We start from the raw sequence: 16679 nt of genomic DNA, 5'->3' as shown, positions 1-16679 counted from the left end.
AGAACAAGTAGTTCTTGATAAAAGTGCAAACCGCAATATATAAAATTGCCCCATCCATTTGTTCCAAATATTCCTGGTATCATAGGATCATGTTTATTGCCAAATGAGCCAACTCGTGCACTATTTTGAAATGGAAAACCAACTTCACACGACGCAGAATCCATCTTGCTTCAGCGACTCCTTTATATAAATACGACAGAGGATTACATGGTTCAAAAAATATATATACTAATACTAATACTAAATACTACTGAAAAGGTATATGTGGAACTTCGCCAACATCTAGCTTCGGATCTCGGATTATTTTTACTTTTTTATTTAATAGGTGGTAATCAAACAAGAATGACAATTAATACGCATCCCATCTAACAGTTACAGCCACTGGAATTTGCACCTGAAGAACCTGCTACATTCAAATCGACTCGACTGACTTCGTTCACACTAGCTCCATTCCCATTTTGCACTTCTTGCTGTTTTAATGGTATCTTCTCACCTATACCCAAGAAAACCTCATTTACATTATCCCCAGTCTTGGCACTGGTCTCAAAAAACAAAAGCCCTTCCTCTTGCGCAAGACTTTCCGCCTCCTCACGAGCCACCTTCCTTTCCTCATCCGATTCCAGCAAATCTAACTTGTTCCCCACCAAAGCTATAATTATACTCTTACTAGCTTGCTCGTGTAACTCCTTCACCCAATGACGTGCCTTAATAAATGACTGCGGTTTCGTGATATCGTAAACGACTAGCGCTGCCTGAGCATTCCTATAGTACATAGGCGCCAATGATGCAAATCTCTCTTGTCCAGCCGTATCCCAAATTTCAAACTTGATAGTTTGGTTCCCCATATTAACCCTCTGAGTGAGGAAAGCTGCCCCAATAGTAGGCTCCTTATTCTCAGAAAAATCATTCGATACAAATCTCAAAACAATCGAAGACTTGCCAACTGCTGCTTCACCCAAAAGGACGAGCTTAATAGATGCCACGTTCGAATTCATCTCTCGAAATTCTTCTTTGAATCCACAAATATAACTACTCCTTGAACTTCGAATTAACAAATCCTATATCCTTCCTACTATACCTTGGTGTTTGCAAACAACTTACAGAATATAAGAAAAGAAGCCTTTACAAATTCAAAAAGCTATTGATATTTAAAATCAGATGAATTCAAGGGGTTGCGGGCGGGCTGTCAAGGTCAAGATCGACAAAACTGAGAAAGCGTTACCCTACCGGCGTCAGGTACACAGTTAAATAATAGACGGGCAGTGAATACATATGATGATATAAATATAGTGTGGGATGGGTGGGGATGGGTGGATTAAATATATTATAGCTTTGGTGTAATTGATGTAGTTGCATTTTTGTTGATGGTTAGTTGTTCATGTACTGGGTTAGGGTCATCTCCGAAGAAGACGACAGTGACAGTTAGATCATCTCTGTAACTTCTGCTTTTTGGGGGAGGGATACTGATTAGAGTTGATACGTATCTCTTGTCGCCTCCACCGCTGAGGGCATTTCTGATCAAGTGGGTGGAGACGTTGTTATCTTCTAGTAAGTATTCGGAGGAGGATTCTTTTGAGTTTTTGTATCTGAAGGCGGGTCTTTGAAATTCTTTGTCGACGGTGAGGTCTTGAACCTGGGGGATTTTACCCTTTGTAGATGGCTTCAAGGTGTTGAAGCCTTTTTTAACGGGATGTGCTTCCATCCACTTTATAACTAGGCCGGCGATTTCTTCGTTTGTTAGAAGCTCGAAGAGGCCATCGGAGGCCATTACCATGAACCTTGTGTTGCGGTCTATTTGGGCAGTGGTAATTTCTGGTTTTGCGGTGACATAAGGAGGGGTTAGGAGACCTTTGGGTTCTTTGCGGAAGTAGATCTTGAGATGGTCTGGCAAGTCATAAACAGTTTTGCCGGCCAATTCTGTAACTTTGTAACGGTAGTCGCCAAAAGCACGGGAGGGTTGCAATGAACCCAAGACTCTGCCGTTGCGGACACAATTGGGTTCGTTGGGGTGTTCTGAGTTGATACGTTGTACTTCGGCTGGATTGTCGGCTGTTTGATCGGTGGTTAGAGACTGCACAGTCCAGGATCCGCTCTCATCTACCTTGCCAAGTAAAGCACGAGAATCGCCCGCTAGCGCGACTTTTAGGCTGCAGTTATTTGAGTCGTACATTGCCAATAAACTACATGCACCAGACACAGCAGGCAAGGCTTCAATAAGATTTTCCTTTGATGGTTTCTCAAAGAAATTTCCCAATGCGGTTTCTACAATATCTTTGTCCAATTGCAAAAACCCTTGTGTTATTGCTTCATCAATGGCTTCTGAGGTAAGGTTCTCATTACCTTGTGCATATACCTGCCCAAGTTGATAGGCTATATAAGGTACCAAATCTCTAGATAGTTTTGCTGAGGTGTATGGCCCACCGTGACCATCGAAAATACCAAAAAAGTATAAATCTTCTTGTGATTGCATCTGCTCATTTGGCAAAGTGATAATCTGTTCTATCCGACTATCCTCGATCGGATTATTAGACGGCAACTGTGAAACATCATACCTTAAAACACCTTTACAGCGATCCACGAAATATGATTCCTCCAAACTGCGAAGTCGAGAGTTGACTTCATTTTCTGTTAACAGGAATACAGTGTTCTCGCGAGCTCCGTTATCTTTAATCCCGGAGGTTGTCAACGGCTTACTCGTCGTACTGAATTGCTTTATGCCCTTTATAGTATCGGAAGATAGATAGTTCGACATATAAGAATACGTCAGTACTAACGTACCCCCAATGATAGCGAACTTTAATTCTCTGTCTAACTTCATCGGTTTATCCCAGTTATTAAGATGAATTGTTCGCCGAGCTAACAGCTTCGAAAAGTTCCTCTTGGAAAGACATCTTGATAACGTCCTGGCTGCCCTTGTCCATGGGATGAACTGTGGTGGCATGGGTATGGGAGGTATCCTGGTCTTGTTCTCTGTGGCCTTAGATCAGCTTTCGTCTTTCTGAAGGTTTAAACGAAGTTTGTTCAGTTATTTCCGGGGGACAGAAAAGGGCAGCAGCTTAGTAACAGGAGGAATCTGGGTCGTTCTCGTCGAGTGATTAAAAACGAAGCTCAAAACAGCCAGTTTCAATTTCGTGCAGATTTTGTATATACAAGCTCAGCTCAGTCTTTTGAAGTGCAATGCCGTCTTGGTTGTTATTGGTATTTGGAATGAAGGATGGTTTGTGCTTTAGAGTTCCTTAATTGCTTCTTCAATTGATCACGTGCCCAGAATGACAATTCAATTTTCAATTGGAAGTTTTAACCGATGGATGGTAATATAGTGTTGAACTCATCATGGTTAAAGTTATTAATAAAGATTAATAATAGGCTAGTGGAATAGATATTAGCAGTTACAGGGGTTATTTTTTGCATTGTGCGACAAGTACTAGCGAGTATAGAAAGATGCCGCCTAAAAGAACTCAGAATGAGCCTAAGAAGAAGAAGGATAATGTCGACAAGACGTTTGGGATGAAGAATAAGAATAAATCAACGAAAGTGCAGAAGTACATCAAGCAGGTGCAAGCTCAGAGCGATCCTATGAAGGATGATTTAAAGCGGAAAAAACTAGAGCAAAAGAAGTTGAAGGAGGCTGCGGAGGCAGAGAGACGTGCGTTATTCAATCCTGTTGACCAGAAAATTAAAGCTGGTGTTGATGCTAAGACGGTCCTTTGTGCTCTATTTAAGCTGGGGAACTGTAACAAGGGAGCTCGTTGTAGATTCTCTCATGATTTAAATGTTGGCCGTAGGATGGAGAAGAAGGACCTGTACCAGGATGCCAGAGCGGAAAAGGAGGGTGATACTATGGATAAATGGGATGAGGAAAAGTTACGGAAAGTTATATCGTCCAAACATGGTAACCCAAGAACTACCACTGATAAGGTTTGCAAATACTTTATCGAGGCTGTAGAAAATGGCAAATATGGTTGGTTTTGGATTTGTCCTAACGACGGTGATAAATGTATGTATAAGCATGCATTACCGGAAGGGTTTGTTCTGAAGACCAAAGAGCAGAAAAGGTTGGAAAGGGAGACTTTAGAGAACCAGCCAAAAATTACGCTTGAGGAATTCATCGAAACCGAAAGGGAGAAATTGGATAAGTCCAATCTCACCCCTATAACTATCAAGAAATTTGCGGAGTGGAAAGAGAAACACACCATTGAGAGGATCAACGCTGAAAAGGAAAAGGACGAGAAAAGAAAGCTCACTGGTCGGGAATACGTTTTAAAGAAATATGTTGAAGACAAAAAGTTCGCAGATGTTGAAGAGATGGACATTTCCAAGGGTTCAGCTTGGGACCTGTCGCAATTTACTGAGGCATTACAGGAGACTCAGTCTGACGGTATTAAAGATTATGGTGATGGTAAGAATCCAACGTTTGACATTAAAAAGAATGCCGATGGATCTTCAAACTCGTTAATCACTGCATAAGCGGCTCATATAACTCATCAGAAATGGTGGTTTTCAGTTATATCATCCATTCTTTTATCTAAACGCACGCACACACACACACACACACATATATATATATATATGTATGTATATACTTGACAATTGTAAAAATCTGCCCATTTGTTTTAGTATGAGATATTACATTATAATTCAACATAGTAATAGTTTCTATTTCAAAGGGTGAGTGAATCAATTCGCTCTTTTCATTTTTGTACTCCTAATTTGAGACATGCTATCTTCAATGCATATAGAAGGTTCCTTAAAAAACATGAATCGAGCTTCAACATTTTGTTCCTGTAAAATATTGATAGCTCTTAAAACTCTTTCCTTCCATTCATCAGCCTTGCGGTCAAAATACACTGAGTACATACCGTAGTCGTTTTGAGTAGAAGGCATCGTAAACAGATCATCGATATCAGAATCGAATTGGGGGGAGGACATGGTACGATTTCTGGGAGGCAATGGGGGTGGCTTATTTGGTGAAATTGGAATTGTTCCTAAACTACCATATCGTGGGGACCGACTTAAATACGATATTTGAGATGAAACAGGCGACATAGCGTAGTTTCTGAAAGTTCTGGACTTTTTTATTTCTTCTTCAACGGCTGGAGATAAACGTACCTTTTTAGGCGGCACAGGAGGGCAGGACTGCTTCTTTTTCATGATCGCCTGTCTTCTTTGTATAACAGATAAGTACTTATCTGAAATAATTGCATTTAATTCCTCCATTACCTTCCAATCTCTTGTGGGATCATCACTCATAGAGTCCTTACAACAACGAATATAAATGCCTATTATTTGCTTTGGAAAGTCCCTTGCAGTGGCTATATAAGCCTCTAAGTCTTCTTCTCCAGAATCCCCTATCAGTACAAATTTTTTATTAGGGAAGTCAGCACAAATTTGAACGATAGATGGTAGCTTTATCTTAGCGGTGGATGTCATTAAACTGCTAAGTAGGTTACCCGAGTACTGTTTTAAAAATAGAGGGCCAATTGGATATTCATTTGAGATGTACTGTCTTAAAGTAGGATATATCTGGTACGGAGAGTTTGAAACGTAGAAGAAATCCACACATTCAACATCTCTCATAGTGTTGTACCACAATGACATACCTGGGATTAACCAGGAATTCAATGAATTCACAAAAACATTGCAAAATAGAGACCTTTTATCACCTACAACACCAGTATGCTTTATTGTGTCATCAATATCACTAATAACACCTATACCCGAATCCTCAATTAAATTTGTATCAAACCAAGTAGATATAGGGATATCAAAATCCACTGTACACTTAATAACTCTTGGCAAAAATTTAGTATCTGTGTGCACCTGGAATTGTCCATAATTATCCGTATTGGTGTGCACAGTTTCTTGATTTCCTGCATTATCAATGAGGTTGACAACAATGGGAACGTTAGGGATAGATTTGTTCAAAAACCCAGAAATACGCTCACGTAGCACTTCTTCCTGTCCTTGTTGACTAGTGGTGGTAGAAGCAGAAACCGCTGTGAATGACGATGACGATGACGATGAAGCAATGCTATTGACTGTTGAAGTCGACTGCAACGTATATCTAGCGGATGGACTAGTGGTGTCATCATTGAATACCCTCTCCAACTCCTTCTCAGTTTCAACAGTCGCTGTTGGCTTGATGAATTGCCTACAAATCGACATAATAAGCCTGTTTCTCCTGCCCATTTGGCCCTCAGTATATACCATGCCACGGACCTGCGTGACATACCTACTATCATTTCCAATTCGTGTATAAGATGGATAACAAAGAAGATGTAGTTCCCTCTCATCAAAATTCGGTATTAACTTATCCTGTTGAACACACAACTCTCTACTATCATCATAACCATTGTAATAGCTACGCAAAGAATTCTTTGCCTGTGTAAGTGAATTATGCACCGCAGGAATATACACATCCTTGGTTGTTTTCACCATATTCATCAAACGTTGCCTTCTCCCACTACCAACACCATTTTCCCCATTAGACCACATTACAGATTGCCGTAAACGCTGCCTCGCAGTAGTCCTATTACCCCTCAGCCTCTTATAAAATGAGTAAACTGCTTTTTTATGCGACCCTTTCAACAAAACGGCAGACTATTTATCCTCGTCTAATCAAATTAATATGTGGCTAATTATTGTGAGCTACTCGCTATAAAAGTACTAATCCAACCTATTCTTACAATATTCAACAACCAAACCAATATTAAACTCCTTAGTTACAATACCAATTTCCCAATAGCTTATAGCTCTTTATCTTTTCCTAATTTCCTTTTGATATTTTATCTTGAATGATGGCTTTTGTTGACTTTAACTTTCTGATTCACTTTTGTATTATTCTGAACGTCTGCATGAACCTATTGTTATAGTGAACGAAACAAATACTGAGTTTACTAAAGATAATATGGAACGATCAATTCGCTACATTTACATACAACCTAAGTATTATATTGAATGGTAATGGACCTTTACTAGCAGCTTAAGTATCAATTGGTGTTTGGTTAGATGCGTGGTAATGGGGGTTAGAAGTAAGAAGGAAATCTAGTGTCGTTGGAATTCAAAGTTGTCCTGACAGACTGATTATCTGTACGCTTTTATGGAATGCTAGTGAAAGCAGGAAAAGATAACGAAAATCGCTCTTCAGCTTGGTATATATACTCGGAACAAAGGTACGGGGAAGATGACTGAGTGATATATAAAGTGGTGGTATTTATACAGATAGCAGACTATACTGGTAAGACGGGTAGTAGTTGCTTCGGATATTACCGACATCGTTAGAGAGTTATAGGTTTGAGAATTCTGGAGAAATGTCGCTGTCGATAGGCCATGCAATATGGGTTGCTTTGAAGCCGGTTATTAAAATTTATTTGATTATTGCCGTTGGGTACATGCTGGGCAGGTTTAATATTTTAACTGTAGAAGCCACAAGGGCTCTTTCGGATATTTCATTGATGGTGCTCACGCCTTTTCTAGCCTTCAATAATATTGTTGGGAGTATTCAGGGTAGTGATATCAAGTTAGTGGGGCTTCTTGGTTTGACGGTCACGGTATTGTTTGCCTGTGGGCTCGTATTTGGTCTAGCTTTCAGGAAGTTTCTTCCTGTTTCTAAACAGTGGAGAGGAGGACTTCTTGCAGCGACCATATTTCCTAATATAAGTGATATTCCAATTGCATATTTGCAAACTTTGGTGGATACTGGTACTTTCACGGCAGAAGAAGGAAATAAAGGGGTAGCCAACTCTGTGATTACTTTAATGTTCCTTTTGTTGTATGTCTTTAATCTTGGTGGGTTCCGTTTGATAGAACAGGATTTCAGATATAAAGATATTGAAAATTGCGATGTAGATTACGACAAAGAAAAGAAGTTGTCCGCAGCCCAATCTTATGATACTCTTCAAGAGGCACACCATGTATTAGAGGTGGTGCCCGAAATAGGGGATGTAAACTCGGCAGTTCTAAGCTCTAGTTCAAAAGTGGATGCTTATTCTTTACCATCAAACCCTACCACATCTGCATTCTCTCTAAATGGGAGTGTATCACAAGAGGTTGAAGCTCCAAGAGGGGAAACTCCTATACAATTGATATCGGAGAAAGCTACAAGATCAACTATGGGTTCTGATGCTGCCCAGGGGTTCAGAAGAAATTCTTTAGCCACTCTTCGATCAATTGATTTGCGTGCGCTGCCCCCTCAGGGATTGGATGAATTAATTAGGGAATATTCCAATGTCGATCAATATGGAAGGCAGTATTCCATTCAGGAAGAATTTCCTCCTACTCAGGCACAAACAGCACAGCTTAGAATGCAGTCTTCACTCCGCCGAATAATGACCTCCGATGCCACTGTAAATAACGAAGATATTAAAGTTTCGGGATCGACATTACCGTCATGGCTTTATAAGTTTTCACTGACCACACAAATAGTGTTTTTCCTAAAAAACTGTTTAAGGCCATGTGCATTTTTTGTGATTGTATCGCTTATTGTTGCATTCGTTCCTTGGCTAAAGGCATTATTTGTTAAAACGCCCAACGTTAACTCGATAAAACAAGCACCAGATAATTTGCCCCCTCTAAACTTTGTAATGGATCTCACAGGATTTGCTGGTCCCGCATGTGTTCCTTATGCACTTATGATGGTAGGAGCCACTTTCGCAAGAATAAAGATAAGAAAATTACATCCGGGGCTTTGGAAAACCGCAGTAGCTATGGTTTTTGTGAAACAGTTTATCTTTCCAATCATCGGAATCTTGTGGTGCCATCTTCTTATTAAAGCTGGATTGGCAAATTGGCAAGATGATAAGATGCTACTATTTAACATCGCTCTACTCTGGACCTTACCAACCATGTCGATGCTCATAAACCTTACAGCAAGTTTTACACCTTTAGAAAGCCAAGAGACTGTACAACTAGATTGTTGTGCTTTTTTTTAGTTCTACAATTTCCGGTATTGTTTATAAGCTTACCATTGATGGTATCCTATTTACTAAAAGTTGAAATACCTTTATAATGCGCAGCATACTCCCCAGTATACATCTGTATAGTATGATAGTTAATTTATACCAAAAACCAATTGCCTGTTTCGTAGATCAATTTCGCCAAATATTTTTTACAGCTAATATATTATAGATAATAATCATAATTAATAGTAACCTATTGAACCTTCTCAAAATCCGACAACAAATAAATAGAGTTGTTTTCCCCCACATTAACACCATATTGAGCTTCAATAGTTAACTTCTTATTTAACCAATCCTCCAAGAGCTGCGATCTATTCTTCTGCCAATCTTTAACAATGTAGTTTAATGATTTCAGCTTCACAAAGCAACATAAATCCAACACAACACCATGTTGTTTCAATAATAAGCTTACAACCAAAGGAGTTATATTAGAATATTGTGGGATCTCCGAATTACTATTGCACTCGATTAAACAACTAAGTAATCCACCAGTCTTTACAATGATACAATTTTCAATACTTGGATGTGTTTTTAAGACCGTGGTTTCTAAATCAATAACGAAATGAGTCAACCCTAATATTTCAACAGTTTCATTTATGCTTCCCAGAACATATAAAACAGATAAATTCATGCTACCTCCCTTAGAGTCTATTCTTTCAACAGTTTTAATAAATCCTAAATCACCTGTCCGCAAATATGACAATCCGATATCATCTTGATTTTTAATTTTTGACCTGAACTGCTGGCTAATGAAGAGGTCTCTAGTAATTTTGCTTCTCTTATTAATACCGGTTACTTCTCTGCTGCTTGACGTGCGTGAAGGGGAGCATATCGAATAATCGAATACATTAGCTTCAGAACAACACCATATTTCACCTATTTCATTTTCGTAACATTGTTCCAATGTTTCAGGATTCACAATTGAAACTTCAGTACATGCACTAACAATACCAGAATCCTGAAGGTGGATAGCATTTTTTAAAACGGAACTACTAACCACCAACGGATCTAGCTCATTAACAATACCTTCGCGAAGCGAAACCGGATCCAAGTATATGTCAATAGGCAAGATTCCCAAATAAGATCTTAGAGAGATGAACGGATTGAAACGATGTTCATAAACGTAGTTTACTTGCAGATGCGTAGCTCCAGCAAGAGGGTACTTTCCGATCAGCGCCTCTATGGCTCGAAATCTTGGGCGCCCAGTGAATGGGATCATGATATTCTCCACATGACGCAAGAAATACGGCTTTAATACAGATAAAGACTTTGATTCTTTCTTGCCCTTTTCGTTTGAAGAAACAATTTTGCCCTGGTTTTCTAAGATAGCACTACCTCGGTCCATAATCATATATAGAACATCAGGACTTAATACAATATCCTTAACATTCGTGTTCTGCAACCCAATTAGTAGGTTTTTAGGGTTATTTATAAGCTCTGTAGAACTGAAAAGACTTGTAGAAGCCCCAACAAATATCCCAAGCAAGCAGCTGTATAAAAACCCTATACCTCTAGTAAAAAAGCAAACAGACATTATATGTTTATCTTTAGTCATCTTCAAAGTTTCCTTCAAAACTTTACACATCTTTAATAAAGTACTGTGAGACATAATGACATTCAACGCTGCTGAACGGTCATCGTCGCGATTTATCCAGACCACACAAGCTTCTTGGGTTGATAGGGTACCATATTGCTCTTCAAGGATGAACTGGTATTGTTTAGGAAGCAATCCTGATCTCCTCTTTACTTTCGTGATAGTAGTTATTTTTGGCAATTGGTTTTTAATCTTTTTTAAGAGGATGCTGATCTGAGAATTCTGCTCTAGCAAATTCTCAACTTTTTGATCCACAAATATTCTCTTGACATCATAATTCATAATAACATTCATTAAAAACGTAACTTCTGCTTCACTATGAGTATCGTGTAATAAAGGCAACGGAATGATAACCAATCTGCAGTAAAAACAAGCGAGGACGATTGCCACGTAATCGACTGTATTTTCACACATAATTATAACATGGTCTCCACGCTTCAAAGGATTCTTTGAATCAACTATCTTTTTAATAAAGCATGCAATTAAGGAGCTGATCTTTTCCCAAGAAAGTTTTCTATATTGATCAGCTGAACCACCTGCAATATGGTAATCGGATCCATTGCTGAAGGCAAAATCGGTTGCATGTCTAGAAGTTCTCCATTCCAAAATATCCATGATTGTGTTAAAACCAGTAAGTGGTTCACCTGTGTCTTCGTCATATGAATCTTTTTTATAATCAAGTCCAGAGGTTTGCCACGTTGATTCAGGTGGAATACCAAGTGTTTCTACAATATGCATACTTAGCGCATGATGTCTTAATTTTGATAAATGTTCAGAAAAAATACTTTCATTATAATAGCTGGAATGAGGAACAAAATCTAGGATGACATTGTCCAATTGAAACTTAACGAACTTTGAATTCAACTTACCGCTTAGGAAGCGGCTTTCTACTGTCCTGTTAGCAATTTCCATAGAACAATATCTTCTTGGCAAGGAGTCAGGTGGTACTACCAAACAACAGAAAGGCTGAATTTTATGAAATATCCAAAGTATCTTATAGATCTGCTCCGTGAGATCATTCATTTTCTGTTCCATTGCAAGCTTTTCGTGCATCGCATACATGTTTGTATTAGACGAACCCTGGTTTAAAATGGCATTGTTAGCCAAAAAACTTTCGACAACCATAACCAAATAATGTTCATAATTTTTATGCCCCAATTCAAATGCAGATACTTCAGAAACTTTATCAACAGTGCGCACTAAGTTTTCACTGATATGCTGTAAATAGAAAGTTTGAACAATTCTCTTCGGACCCAAAGATAATGAGCTTTTTGACAACGCGGAAATTCTATTATTCTTAGGATTTTCTTTAATAGATCTATTCACATCTGATGTATGAGACCAATTCTGTAGCCTTATCAATTTGTTTTGTAAAAACATGTCTTCGATTAGAGATAGCGTATATATTTTCCCATTATGGATGAATCCAATTAACTTAGTTCTTAAAAAAGAAGTTTGAGGAGGAACCAAAGTCATTATAGTGTCCAACCTTTCAATGTTCGCCATATAAGACTCACTTTTGAACTTTTCTTCGGAAGATTCTAGTGTGGATATCATCTTCTTAAAATTTAATTTTGCATTAAAAACAAAGTCCGTTAGTCGTTCCATATGGTAAAACTCGTCAGTCACGCTAGGTGCTGATATCCAAATTTCACCCACCGTCAAATCTTCAACTAATACTCTTGTATCTGGATCAACGACACAAATAGTTGAATCAGGAATAGGGTACCCAAAAGTAGTTAGACGTAAAAAATCTTTGATAGAACTGGAGGAATTAATCATTGCAGAAATACTTGGCTGCACAATATTATCTTTCAACTGCTCCTTATCAATAAACACATCGTCCTGTAATCGCAACTTCGGATCATGTAGAGGAAAATTCTCCATCCTTCCTAACTGATCACGTACTGAGATGAATATACCACCAAAATCCAGAAGAGTAAGCATAGGTGAATAAGCTTGTGAAGCGTCCATGCAGCCTAAATTTTTCAACCATTTGTGGACAATCATGTCAGCTACTTCAGTATCTATTGTTGTACAGGACGTGAGACACAGCTTGATACAGCTGAAATCTATTTTTGATTTCTTAGAGATTGTGGATTCTGGATTCTCCAAATAGTTAATAACCACCTGCTTTAATTGCAAAGGATCATTTAACAAAACGTCCGCCCGATATTTATTTATGAGATATTCGTAAATACCAGGGCGCTTTAATAAATTGGCATGAACACAAATTAAAAGATTTCCACTGAATATGTTAAATAAGGTGCCTAAAACGAGCCCAGTTGATCTTGTTGGGTCCAAACTAGACAATATAACATACCTAGAAGAACTTCGTTTCCCATCTTTGTAAGGGCATTTTATTGAACCTTTTTTCCAGTTAGATTTAGCCCTTGAATTTAGAATATCAGTTAAGTTCTCAAATTGCCTCCATAGAACTTTGTGCTTCATAACAACGCCCGATAACTTTCCGAGGGGAGTCCTGCTAAATTCGATATATGATACGGAAGGAATAGAAAATACTGGAGAAGCCTTTTTGGCCCTAGAATAAACTCCCAAATCATCTGTTTTCACAAATGTTAGTCGCGAGAAGAAATCACTCTTTGTTAAATGCAATTTAGAATTACTACTAACATGCAGATTATCCAACTGCTTCATGCATTCTTCAGATATTAATATCAGCTTAGCATTGGTTTGCTTTATAATTTCAATAATTTCATTCAATGTGTAAGTTTCAAACGATACAGGTACTCCTATCAGGCCAGCAATAAAACAGCCGAGTAGTGCTACAGAGAACTCGATCGTTTCTCCTCCATCGTACCACAGTAATATCTTTTCTGTCTTACGCGGTTTGATTTTACCCAATTCATGGGCAACTTTCTCAGCCCTCAAGTATAATTTATCCCATGATATGGATGTTTCCTTTCCCCGAGAATTGATTCCAAGTATAGCAGTCTCCCGTTCATACACCTGTGACCGGGCCCTCAAAATGGAAGGTAAAGACTCCTTAAGAAACTGTGACTGATCATTAATTCTCGGCAGTAATGGAATCATGGGCCTGTATGAATTATTGCCATAATTAGGATTGTAATATTGAAGGTCATGCGGTGATAAGTTATGCGACACTGGATTCGAATTTGATGTCGTCACACGATACAGAGACTGCGACGTCATCGACTGGATGTCGTGAGTCGCGCTTGTCCTCGCTGTCGAAGTCACCGAATGATCTCGTGTATGGGAAGTATAACTCTGTGATATAGCAGAACCAGGTGAGAGTGGAAATGATGATATATGATGTTGAGGTTGCTGACTGCTGGATACACTTGCTGAATCCTTAACAGGTGAAACGCTGCATACTTGCGACTCCCTTTCCAGCACCTGTTGTCGTTTCGAATTATATCCCCTAGCCGTTAAATTGCCCTCATGAAAGTCCCTAATAATACTCTGCAACTTCGTTAGAGCATCAGGAGAAATATTACGAGGTATGCTGAAGTCCATCCTTTAAACGTATCTCAGCTTCTGCCTTGCTATCAAAACTTCCCTAGACAAAACAAAACAAAAAACCTAAATACCTGTGTTCTGACACGACTCTGAGTCTTAATACCCACTCTATTTTATAACTAACTTGATTTAAATGGTTGACTATCTGTCAGACAGTGAAACAAAACTACGGATTTTAAGGCGCACCATTTTTAGTACAAGCCGAGCGTCACCAGTATAAACTATAATTTAAAAAGGAACAAACACTTCAGTAGCTTCAACGGAAGTGTTTCAAGGCTTCAGCAACCCCATCATGTACTCCATCAGTTCAGTAATGAGATGCTCGAAAGGGTTCAAATATGCGCATCTGGTGGACTTTCTCTCGCTGTTTTAGTGAGGTATAACGTTTTCTAGCGTCAACCTTATAATATGACATATGGATTACTTACTCTACAAGACGATTTGCAGCGAAACGCTTGACCCACAAGTATGTTATTTGATGTAGAGCTTGGATTACCTAAAATGTTCCAAAGTGGATATAAAACTACCACGGTGTTTCTATCTCACTTAAAATCCACTTCTTGGATGTTTTTGCATAACAATATTAGGATTACACTGTGCACGTATTTAACAAAAAACTATATAAGAGGACAGATCACAATAAACCGTTTGAAGATAGAAAAAAAGTATCAAAAATTAAGGTTTCTCTGTATTGTTGTCCAGCTCTTCAGCTTCTAAACGATATCTAAGGTTGAGGAAGCCGTTTTGATTGATTGATTGATTAGAATAAACGCAATAACCAACGAATAATTACAACATGGGTAACTCGTTTTCGAGGGTTCTGAGTAAACTTTTTGGATCTCGTGAGATGAAGATCCTAATGTTGGGTTTAGACAATGCTGGGAAGACTACTATTCTTTATAAATTGAAGCTGAACAAAATCAAGACGTCCGCACCCACAGTAGGGTTTAATGTGGAGACGGTTGCGTTTCGCAACGTGAAGTTTAATATGTGGGATGTGGGAGGTCAAGAGAGACTGAGGCCACTGTGGAGGCACTATTTCCCTGCTACCACGGCGTTGATTTTTGTTATTGATTCTCATGATAGAGATAGGTTAAATGAGGCAAAGGAGGAATTGTATAGTATTATTGGAGAGAAGGAGATGGAAGACGTAGTCTTGTTGGTATTGGCCAATAAGCAGGATCTAAGGGGGGCCCTGAAACCTCTGGAGGTTTCGAATTACTTGCAATTGGGGGAAAACTTAAAGAACCAGTTATGGTGTATTGTTGGTAGCAATGCCTTGACAGGTCAAGGTCTGGTTGAGGGTTTATCGTGGATAGCCAATAATACAAAGAACAGATAAGTCAATAGTGCAGGCATCGAGTGTAGCCGACAAATAGACTTCACAACCCTCCATTGAACTTTTACGATGTTCCAATAATAAATCGAAGATGTTCCAATAATAAAATGAAGAAATAGGGAAAAGACAGGACTGTAAATCTTCGATTGTTTGTATTAACTTGTAACAATACATCAGAACTTTACTAGAAGCGTTTCCTAGGACGATTATTATTGTGTTCTCCCTGTCATAGTTTTAATTGTTTGAAGGTATACCCACTTATTTTTATGTTTTATCTTTCCTTCAACTTTAAAGTTCACGTAGACCTTACTATATCATACCCACTAAAAACTTACATATATACATATATATATGGAACTCATTCTCGTGAATTGTATAATATTAGTTGTCCTTAACAGTTATAGTGGCTTATTATTTCAACAGATAAATCGGTAAATGACCATAAACACAACTTTATGCGACGACAAGGGTTACTACTAGACACTGGAAGTGCACAACTCACTACACCACACCACTGCATCATTTTAGGGACACTTCAATCGATCCATCAGCTGCACCAAAGTATGCCTTCGATGCATTATCAATAAATAGCCCTGTCTCCACTACTCCAACCAACATCTTAAGATCCTGATGCAACTTCCTAGGGTCCTGTATCTGACCAAAGTCTGCATCAATAATAAAATTGTTATTATCAGTAACTACAGGCCCAGCCTTTGAAACCCCACCCTGTCTAACTTCCGCTCTAACACAAGTAGACATGGCCCTAATATCCGCTAGTACTCGAGCGTACGCCACAGGAACAACCTCTATAGGTACACCTTTCGTCCAATTAGTACCCAAATACTTTGGAGACTTCTTCCTAAAATCAGCAACCACAACAAACTCCTTAGTACTGCTACTCACTAGCTTTTCCCGCAATAAACACCCACCACCACCCTTAATTAATTGCAATTCTTCATCCACTTCATCTGCCCCATCGAATGCAATATCCACCACTGGATATTCTTCAATTGACCCTAACCGCAGACCATTCGAAATAATCAACTCCTGAGATTGGAATCCCGTTGGGATACATATAAATTCAACCTTACCCTTGTATTCCTCAGAAGCTTGGTATTCTCCTATTCTCTGCGCAACATATACCACTGTAGAACCACTACCGATCCCAACCACACGATGTCGCTTACCATCAAAATTCTCATCAACTGCTCGAAAAGCAGCAACTTTCTTGGCCTCCTCTAACAATTGCAAATCTGGGATATCCGTAACCTCCAATGACATTTTTCCG

At 38.8% G+C, this 16679-nt stretch overlaps 8 protein-coding genes across 8 annotated transcripts; 3 read left to right on the top strand and 5 right to left on the bottom strand.

Annotated features, from left to right (window-relative positions):
- Nucleotides 1–365: 365 nt before the first annotated feature.
- VPS21 (Rab family GTPase VPS21) lies at nt 366–995 on the bottom strand (the record flags this gene model as incomplete). The annotated part of the gene is made up of 1 exon (XM_003646889.1): nt 366–995. One exon carries the CDS (start codon nt 993–995, stop codon nt 366–368), a length of 630 nt encoding a protein of 209 aa, XP_003646937.1.
- Nucleotides 996–1324: 329 nt separating this feature from the next.
- On the bottom strand, nt 1325–2941 carry PTC5 (type 2C protein phosphatase PTC5; the record flags this gene model as incomplete). Its single annotated transcript, XM_003646888.1, has 1 exon — nt 1325–2941. The coding sequence occupies one exon, from the start codon at nt 2939–2941 to the stop codon at nt 1325–1327; it is 1617 nt and encodes a 538-aa protein (XP_003646936.1).
- Nucleotides 2942–3441: 500 nt separating this feature from the next.
- On the top strand, nt 3442–4467 carry TMA46 (translation machinery-associated protein TMA46; the record flags this gene model as incomplete). Its single annotated transcript, XM_003646887.1, has 1 exon — nt 3442–4467. One exon carries the CDS (start codon nt 3442–3444, stop codon nt 4465–4467), a length of 1026 nt encoding a protein of 341 aa, XP_003646935.1.
- Nucleotides 4468–4677: 210 nt separating this feature from the next.
- On the bottom strand, nt 4678–6495 carry APP1 (phosphatidate phosphatase APP1; the record flags this gene model as incomplete). The annotated part of the gene is made up of 1 exon (XM_003646886.1): nt 4678–6495. The coding sequence occupies one exon, from the start codon at nt 6493–6495 to the stop codon at nt 4678–4680; it is 1818 nt and encodes a 605-aa protein (XP_003646934.1).
- Nucleotides 6496–7310: 815 nt separating this feature from the next.
- On the top strand, nt 7311–8930 carry ECM3 (putative ATPase ECM3; the record flags this gene model as incomplete). The annotated part of the gene is made up of 1 exon (XM_003646885.1): nt 7311–8930. The coding sequence occupies one exon, from the start codon at nt 7311–7313 to the stop codon at nt 8928–8930; it is 1620 nt and encodes a 539-aa protein (XP_003646933.1).
- A 220-nt stretch (nt 8931–9150) lies between these two features.
- On the bottom strand, nt 9151–14049 carry CMR2 (Cmr2p; the record flags this gene model as incomplete). The annotated part of the gene is made up of 1 exon (XM_003646884.1): nt 9151–14049. One exon carries the CDS (start codon nt 14047–14049, stop codon nt 9151–9153), a length of 4899 nt encoding a protein of 1632 aa, XP_003646932.1.
- Nucleotides 14050–14848: 799 nt separating this feature from the next.
- ARF3 (Arf family GTPase ARF3) lies at nt 14849–15394 on the top strand (the record flags this gene model as incomplete). Its single annotated transcript, XM_003646883.1, has 1 exon — nt 14849–15394. The coding sequence occupies one exon, from the start codon at nt 14849–14851 to the stop codon at nt 15392–15394; it is 546 nt and encodes a 181-aa protein (XP_003646931.1).
- A 516-nt stretch (nt 15395–15910) lies between these two features.
- RKI1 (ribose-5-phosphate isomerase RKI1) lies at nt 15911–16672 on the bottom strand (the record flags this gene model as incomplete). Its single annotated transcript, XM_003646882.1, has 1 exon — nt 15911–16672. One exon carries the CDS (start codon nt 16670–16672, stop codon nt 15911–15913), a length of 762 nt encoding a protein of 253 aa, XP_003646930.1.
- Between the last annotated feature and the right edge of the window lie 7 nt (nt 16673–16679).

Source organism: Eremothecium cymbalariae, chromosome 5 (genome assembly GCF_000235365.1).
Source record: "Eremothecium cymbalariae DBVPG#7215 chromosome 5, complete sequence".
NCBI lineage: Eukaryota > Fungi > Ascomycota > Saccharomycetes > Saccharomycetales > Saccharomycetaceae > Eremothecium > Eremothecium cymbalariae.
The sequence above is the reverse complement of the archived record's forward strand: the minus strand, read 5'-3'. Positions and strand labels throughout refer to the sequence as shown.